This window comes from Colobus angolensis, unplaced genomic scaffold, assembly GCF_000951035.1.
Source record: "Colobus angolensis palliatus isolate OR3802 unplaced genomic scaffold, Cang.pa_1.0 Scaffold51, whole genome shotgun sequence".
NCBI classification, from domain to species: domain Eukaryota; kingdom Metazoa; phylum Chordata; class Mammalia; order Primates; family Cercopithecidae; genus Colobus; species Colobus angolensis.
The window spans coordinates 13706999-13715192 of record NW_012118599.1 but is presented as its reverse complement, the minus strand read 5'-3'; the positions used below and the strand labels follow the sequence as shown (position 1 = coordinate 13715192).

The following is an 8194-nucleotide window of genomic DNA, read 5'->3' as shown; positions in this document are numbered from 1 at the left end:
TGCTGGGATTACAGGCTTGAGCCACCGCGCCCGGCCAGTTTTTGTGTTTTTTGAGACAGTGTTGCTCTGTTGCCCAGGCTGGAGTGCAGTGGTGCGATCACAGCTCACTGCAGTTTTGATCTCCTCAGCCTCCGGAGTAGCTGGGACCACAGGCGTGTACAACCATGCCCAGCTAATTTTTGTATTTTTAGTGGAAACAGGATTTTGCCATGTTCCCCAGGCTGAGGAGACTCTAGCAACCCTGTTTGAGCCAGGTAGGGAGCTTTCTGAGAAAGCTTTCTAAGAAAATTTTCTAACTAAGAAGAGTTTTCTAAGAAAGTTCCCTACCTGGCCCAAACAGGGTTGCTGGTGTCCTGTTGGAATCTGAAGCTATATTCTTGCATCACCTCCACCAAACCCTCACTGATGGTCTGATTACAGGGGAGATCATGGCAGTTGGGAAAGGGAGCAGCCACAGCCCTGGACAGACCCTCAGCCTTGGAGGTCTCTGCCTTTCTCTCCACCTGGCTTTGTGCTATTTGCATGGAGGCTTCGGCTGGCAGAGCCCCCTCCCTTCTCCACACCCTATTCCCCATAGGTGTGGCATCCAGGCTTTTCTGCCAATGACCTTCAAACCAAAGTGAGCAGAGCAGGAGGTGGGAGGTGAGGTGGGGAGAGAGCTAACATTTGCTGAGCAACTGCTATATGCCTTTGCTTATATGACCTCATTTATGATCACAACATTTGTGGAATGTGCATATCCCCACTTAGTTTCCTGATATAGAGAAAATAAGGACAATCTCTATCTCATTCATACTTGATCCACAGATTCTTAGACTATAACATGGTGACCAAGACAAGAGACATTCAAAGACCACTTCTTGAAGGAGTGAATGAAGAAGCCCTCAGGGATCTCTGTGTAACAGGAGAGAGAACCCTATAAATACATGCATGTAGAACAACAGGTGGGAGAGTCTCTCATGGAAAGATGTGAAAAACAAGTAGAAAAGGGAGATAAGTAAATCTGCTTGGTGGGTGGACAGGAACGTTGACAGGAAGGCTTTGTCTCTCCTTTGCTAAGACCAGGAGCTGCTTGAGCTGGTCTTAAAGGAAGGGTAGTAAGTTATCATGTGCAGAGAGGGGGTGAGAGGGACCCCCAGGTGAAGGAAACTGCCTGGGCTAAGTGTGAGCTGGAAGATGCACTTAGGAACTTCTGGAAGCATCGGAATGGGTGAAGTGTAGGCAGGGGCAGGGGACCGAGGGTGTTGCAGTAAGTGAGGCCACAGCAGCAGGTGGGAGCAGGTCATAGGGTTGGGTGGGGGATTCATGCGCCAAGTCAAAGATCTGAACTGTCTTAGGCCAGGCGCGGTGGCTCACACCTGTAATCCCAGCACTCTGGGAGGCCGAAGCAGGTGATCACCTGAGGTCAGTAGCTTGAGACCAGCCTGGCCAACATGGCAAAACCCTGTCTGTACTAAGAATACAAAAAAAATTAGCCGGGCGTGGTGGAGGGCACCTGTAATCCCAGCTACTGGGGAGGCTGAGGCAGGAGAATCACTTGAACCCGGGAGGCAGAGGTTGCAGTGAGCCCAGTGAGCCGAGATCAAGCCACTTGCACTCCAGCCTGGGTGACAGAGCAGGACTCCGTATCAAAAAAAAAAAAAAAAAAAAAAAAAAAAAAGATCTGAACTGTCTTCTAAGGACTGTGGCAGCCATAGCAGATTTGAAGCAGAGAGAGATGGAATCAGATTAAGTTTCAGGAAGATCACTCAGGCAGATGTTAAAAGGATGGATGACAGTACAGGATGGAGAGAGCAGGCCGGTGGCTGGGGAACCACAGAGAGGGCAAGGCTGTGCTTGTGGGCCTGGGGTAGCAGACACAGAAAGGTTTAAGAAGGATGCTTGGCAGGACTCCTTGGCAGCATGGATGGGCAGGAAAGGGGGGGGGCAGGAAAGTGGGAAGGCAGGATATCCCCAGGGCTTCTGGTCTGGATGGGCTGTGTTCTGCTAGCTCAGGAAGACAGAAGCCCAGCGTGTTAGAAAACGCTAGCAAAGTGCTGGACACCATCAGCACCGTCCCACCATGGAACAAAGCTGTGTCAGCCCTAATGGGCCCAGGGCATTGCGGGTGCCTGGGGATGTCTGTGTATTGAACAGGGTGGATGCAGCTAGAGCAAAGGAAACACAGCAGCCAAGGTCCTGACCAGGTGGTCAGACCTTTCTAGTCTGGATGGAAGGAGGCTAAGGGGGACATGGCAAGAGCCTAGAAAACCAAGGACTGGTTTGGCCATCACGTTGCCAAAGGCTCTGCACAAAGCTTTGAAGAGGAAAACGGAATGGAGCTTAAGTATACCTGTCAAGGGCTGGACAAATTCCTGGCTGAGAGGATGGACTGGAGGTCCAGGGGCCCAGCCTGCACGTTTAAGGGTAGAGGACAGCCACGCCTTTGCCCTTGTCCAGCACAGGATCTGGTGGCCCTGGGTAGCCAGCTCTCTGGCCACAGAGAAACTGCACACCCGGAGGTGGTACTGAGGGCATCTAGGAGCCAGCCTGGCACAGCCCATCCAGGAAGTGGCGCAGACACCTGCCACCCATCTCTGGGCCTGGCTTTCTCATCTGTAAAAGGAAGGGCTGAGCTGCGTGGTGGTCGTGGTTCCTTTCAGTTTTCATTTTCTGTTATTGTCGCTGACTCGGGTGCAGGATACACATGGTGATGAGAGGGGCTGGGGACATGGAGAGGCTGGGAGGCAGAAAGGCCACCAGGATCAGGGCCTGGGACTTCAGGGGACCTAGAGCATGGACAGTCATTCGTCAGAGGTTTGCTGAGCACTCACTAGGTGCCAGAGACCATTCTAGGCCCTGAGGACAGAGCAGTGAACAAGACAGACCCGATGCCTGTGCTTACCTTTATGGAGCTCACACTCTGGTAGATGACTCAGGCCTGTGAGTCTCCTAGCTTGTGGGTGCAGTTGAAGTCTTCCTGGGTCCAGGAGGGTGTGTGACCTCAGAGGGTCCCTGTGTGTGCCCCTTGCAGGTGTTCTCCATGGCGCCCCCATTTGAGGTGAATGGCCTCCCACGAGCTGTGCCTCTGAGTCTGCCCTACCAGGACTTCAAGAGGGACCTCTCCGATTACCGAGAACGGGCGCGGTTGCTCAACAGGGTCCGGAGGGTGGGCTTCTCGCACATGCTGCTCACCGCCCCCCAGGTCCCGCTGTCTCCTGTTCAGCCTCAGGCTAATGGGAAGGAGGAAGAGGAGGAGGAGGAGGAAGATGAGGAAGAGGAAGAAGAGGATGAGGAAGAAGAAGAGGAGGAAGAGGAAGAGGAGGAGGAAGAGGAGGAGGAGGAGGAGGAGGAGGAAGAGGAGGAAGAAGCTGTGGCGGCAGTTGCCTTGGGGGAGGTGCTGGGGCCTCGCAGTGGCTCCAGCAGTGAGGGCAGTGAGAGGAGCACCGACAGGAGCCAGGAGGGCGCCCCGTCCACGTTGCTGGCAGATGATCAAAAGGAGTCCAGGGGCCGGGCTTCCATGGCCGATGGGGACCTGGAGCCTGAGGAGGGTTCCAAAACGCTGGTGCTCGTCTCTCCTGGCGACATGAAGAAGTCGCCCGTCACTGCCGAACTGGCCCCCGACCCTGACCTGGGCACCCTGGCTGCCCTCACCCCTCAGCATGAGCGGCCCCAGCCCACAGGTAGCCAGCTGGACGTATCTGAGCCAGGCACCCTCTCCTCTGTCCTCAAGTCTGAGCCCAAACCCCCGGGGCCTGGGGCAGGGCCGGGGGCCGGGACAGTGACCACAGGGGCCGGGGGCGTGGCAGTCACCTCCTCACCCTTCACCAAAGTTGAGAGGACCTTTGTGCACATTGCGGAGAAAACCCACCTCAACGTCATGTCTTCCAGTGGACAAGCCTTGCGGCCTGAGGAGTTCAGCACTGGGGGCGAGCTGGGTCTGGAGCTGGCCTCTGATGGGGGCACTGTGGAGGAGGGGGCCCCAGCGCCCCTGGAGAATGGCCTCGCCCTGTCAGGGCTGAATGGGGCCGAGATAGAAGGCTGTGCCCTGTCTGGGCCCCCCGGGGAAACCCCCTCAGAGATGGCCACAAACTTACTGCTCAATGGCCCGGCCCTTGCAGACGGGCCAGCCCCGGTGTCCCCGCTGGAGCCCAGCTCTGAGAAAGTGGCCACCATCTCCCCCAGACACCATGCTATGCCAGGCTCTCGCCCCAGGAGCCGTATCCCCGTCCTGCTATCTGAGGAGGACACGGGCTCAGAGCCCTCAGGCTCACTGTCGGCCAAAGAGCGGTGGAGCAAGCGGGCCCGGCCGCAGCAGGACCTGGCGCGGCTGGTGATGGAGAAGAGGCAGGGACGCCTGCTGTTGCGGCTGGCCTCAGGGGCCTCGTCCTCCTCCAGTGAGGAGCAGCGCCGTGCCTCTGAGACCCTCTCAGGCACGGGCTCCGAGGAGGACACGCCCGCCTCTGAGCCGGCAGCATCCTTGCCCAGGAAGGCCGGGCGGGCAGCCACCACCCGGAGCCGGATTCCCCGCCCCATTGGCCTCCGCATGCCCATGCCTGCTGCAACCCAGCAGCTCCCCGGCGCGGCCCCAGCATCAGACACAGCCATCACCAGCAGGTGAGAAACCGCTGCCAGCCCCAGGGTGGGCAGAGGGTGGCCACAGGCCTCCACCAGCAGGGGCTTCTCCAGAACCAAGGTCAGGGGCTATGGAAGATCAGGAGGGACCCTCAGCGACACCTCTGGTCCAGCACCTCCCAACTGTTCTCTGCCTCACTCTGATTCGGGTTCCAGCCCTGTCACTGGGCTCAGGGGAATGGCTTCAGTAAGCTTGTGTGGAGAGGGTGCCAGAGAGACCAGGCTTAGGAAAAGTTGATGGGGGCCAGTGGGTCCACACACAGCCTCTGGTACGCCATGGGGCATTGGAAGCCAAAGGATAAGCCCAGTGCTTTGACTTCTTGGGAGAAAACATTATTTCATATTAATATAAACATAGGTATATTCTAGATTAGAATGCAAAATCCATGAGAATTTTAAAGATGAAATGAGGACCCCAAAGAAAGCCAGCAGCAGGCTCTTCCAGCAGCAGCCTGGGAGCGTGTGGCCCTTCAAGGTCCTGCCCTAGAGGACAGAATGCCAGGCCTCAGTTTACCCATCTGTGCCATGGTCTCAGTCTCAGCTCTGAGGATGCAGGACTCCAGTGCTCAGTGCCCAGGAGGATTCTGAAATATTTCTCCTTGTTTTGTTTCTTTGCCCTCTTCTTTTCTCCTGCCTTCTGCTCTCAAGCAGGCTCCAGCTGCAGACTCCCCCAGGGTCGGCCACTGCTGCTGACCTCCGCCCCAAACAACCTCCTGGCCGCGGCCTGGGCCCAGGGCGAGCCCAAGCCGGAGCCAGGCCCCTAGTCCCGCGCAGCCCAGGCCTCCCCACGTCCACGTCCGCCGCGCACAATGCCAGCGCGTCCCCCCGGAGCCAGTCCCTGTCCCGCAGAGAGAGCCCCTCCCCCTCGCACCAGGCCCGGCCCGGGGTCCCCCCGCCCCGAGGCGTCCCGTCGGCCCGGGCCCAGCCTGATGGCACCCCCTCCCCCGGGGGCTCCAAGAAAGGACCCAGAGGGAAACTCCAGGCTCAGCGCGCAACAACCAAAGGCCGGGCAGGAGGCGCGGAGGGCAGGGCTGGGGCCAGATAATGACGCCCGCGGCTCTCCGCGGTCCCCCACCCTCACCCCGGCCCCCCACCCGCAGCCGGTCACACTGGAGCAGCTCCCAGCACAGCCTTACGCGCCCGACGCGCGCCACCCTTGGCCCCAGCTTTCCGCCTGCACCCGCGAGGACGCACGGGAGCACACGCGGCGCCCTGCCAGCCCTCAGGGCCGGTGGGGGACGAGGCACCGCGCCGCGGTGAGGGTCTGCCTCCCCTTCCTCGCCCTGTGTCCTCTCATCCTCCTGCCGCCCAGTCAGGCCGGCCAGCCTCACATCAGTCTCTCCGCCCCGGGGAAGGCTCAGCCACTTTTCATCGAGGACTCCACTTCTGGGGATGCCCGGTTCGTTCGCCCACCAGGCCTAGGCTGCTCTCCATGCTCCCCCAGCAACCTCTGCCTACACCTCCTGCGGCGCTTTGCCCTCCTCCGACCCCTTTCCAGCCAAAGTCCCCCTACCCCTTCAGAGAAGTAGCCTCAAATTCCAGAAGTAGAGGCTCCAGCCTCCCCCCGAGGGTCCAGCCCCACAGTCTTCTGGGAGCCATTGTGGCCAGGGACGGCTTCTGGACTACCAGGCTGGGGTTGGGGACCCAGGGGATATCGGTCTACTCAGGTGTGAGGGGGCAGGTCTGACCTGCCCCAAAGTTGACTCCATCCTGGACAACTCGGTGGGAGGCAGTGGGCAAGTGATCTTGGAGATGGGTGGGCAGGTGATTCTGTGGGCAGGGGATGTGCTCCCCTGCACCTCTGGGGTGCAGAAACCTCTTGCCTCCTAAATTTGGGTGGAGCCTCTGTGGGAACTATAGGAAGCGTGTGGGCTGCCTTCCCAGGCAAGTATTTCCCAGTGGGATGTTGGAGGGGGCTTTAACAAAGTTTTACTCCCTCCCCTGTTCCCCGATCTAGTGTTCAGGACCCCTCACCATCAGGAATTCCTTCCTGTCATCTAACCTCAGTCCTGTCTACTGCAGTTCCAGCCAACCTGCTATTTCCTGAGTTCAATGCAGGTGGAAAGTGGCTGGTTACCATCTTTGCGCTGGCCCTTTGGAGATTCGGGGACTCAGTTCTGGTGGGGTCACCCTCCCTGTCCTCCCTTCTGTGGGAGGGAGGGAGGGCTGGCTCAGGCATCGTCTCCCGCAATGGGCAGAGAGAGCAGAGACAGGTCGACCAACAGACAGCTGGCCCCCGGAGGCAGAAAGGCCCTTCTAACTTCCAGATTGTATGCTTGAGTGATGGGTCCCCAGCCCAAGCCCACTCTTCCCTCAGCTCACCCTTCAGCCTGTTCCTTCTTGCCCCGACCCCAGCCCGTGCAGCCGCTCTACTCCAGGAATGGATGTGGGGACTCTTCCTGGGTTCTGGCTCCTGCATAGCTCACCCCACCTCATCATGAGCCTCAACTGCCTACATCTGGGGCAAGCAGCACACCGGCTGCAGATGGGACAGCCAGCCCTGCCTATCTGGACAGGCCCCTGCAGCCTCTGTCCCCTGGCCTAGCCTCTCTGTCCTTCCCTGAGTCACAGAGAGCAAGCCAAGACATCCAGGGAAAGAGGAAGAAAGGCCTTAGTGTGCCCCAGCGGTCTGGCTGCATCCAGCCACCATCACCCAGAAGGATGCCCATGAGGCAGCTGACCCTGAAAGCAGCCTCCCCCTCATGGAGAGTCAGCAGCTTGGGCAGCCACTGTCAGGCCGCGGTGGTGGCTTCTCTGCAGACCAGCCGAGGGGAGGACTCCTGGGTGGACAGTCTTTGATGTCCACCCTACGCTGATGCAGAAGCTCCCAGAACACTCAGGAAACTTCTCCGGACAGAGCCCTCCTTGTCAACTTGAGGCCCTCCCAAGGCCCTCTACTTGCCCTCTGGGTCCAGCAGAGGGGGTGGAGGAGGGACCACTGCCTCCCACCTAGAGCTTCTCCGAATGACAATCAGCCTGTGCCAGGTGGGGACCAGGGCATGACTCCTGGTGCCCAGACCCTGGGCCTGCTCCTTGCCACCAACCGAACCGTGAATGTAGGGCCCCCAGCCTCACCTCTGCCCCAGGACCAACAACACCCTGGTTTGGAGCTGGGAGGAAGAGGGGGACCTGAGAGAGCCCCAGGTCCATTCTACCCCCAGCTTCACTCAGCACTGGAGCTGGCAGAGACGCAAAACCCAGTCTTCCCTTGGGATTCCGAACCACCCTAGGGCTCCCAACTGACCTCAGGCCTCTGAGTCACTGAATGTCACCAGGTGAGGTGGGAGAGGGAAAGTGGGCCAGTGGGGAGGGGGTCACCTAGGAGACTGCCTCTGTGCCTCTCCCCAGGAAGGATCCAGGGCAGAGGAAGCCACATCTCCCGGTGTCCCCAACCCCAGCTGCAGCCTCTTCCCCCTGAGCATTCATTCTCTCCACCAGGCCTCCAGGTCCTGAGCCCTTCCTCTGTAAAAGTGTCACACCACCTCCCTCAGCACTTCCCCATCAGAACAACCTATGTCACTGACTCAGATGCAGGGTGTGCTCACCCCAACACATGCCTTCCCTCCCCAGCCGCACCGTG

At 59.0% G+C, this 8194-nt stretch overlaps 1 protein-coding gene across 1 annotated transcript in view; it reads left to right on the top strand.

Annotated features, from left to right (window-relative positions):
- The window catches only part of TTBK1 (tau tubulin kinase 1), a 44134-nt gene extending 38182 nt beyond the window's left edge, over positions 1-5952 (top strand). Inside the window, exons 16-17 of the mRNA XM_011960440.1 lie at positions 3014-4596; positions 5266-5952. Coding sequence (XP_011815830.1) covers positions 3014-4596; positions 5266-5659 — 1977 coding nt within the window. The 3' untranslated portion in view covers positions 5660-5952. The remainder of the gene's footprint in view (positions 1-3013; positions 4597-5265) is intronic.
- Positions 5953-8194: the final 2242 nt, after the last annotated feature.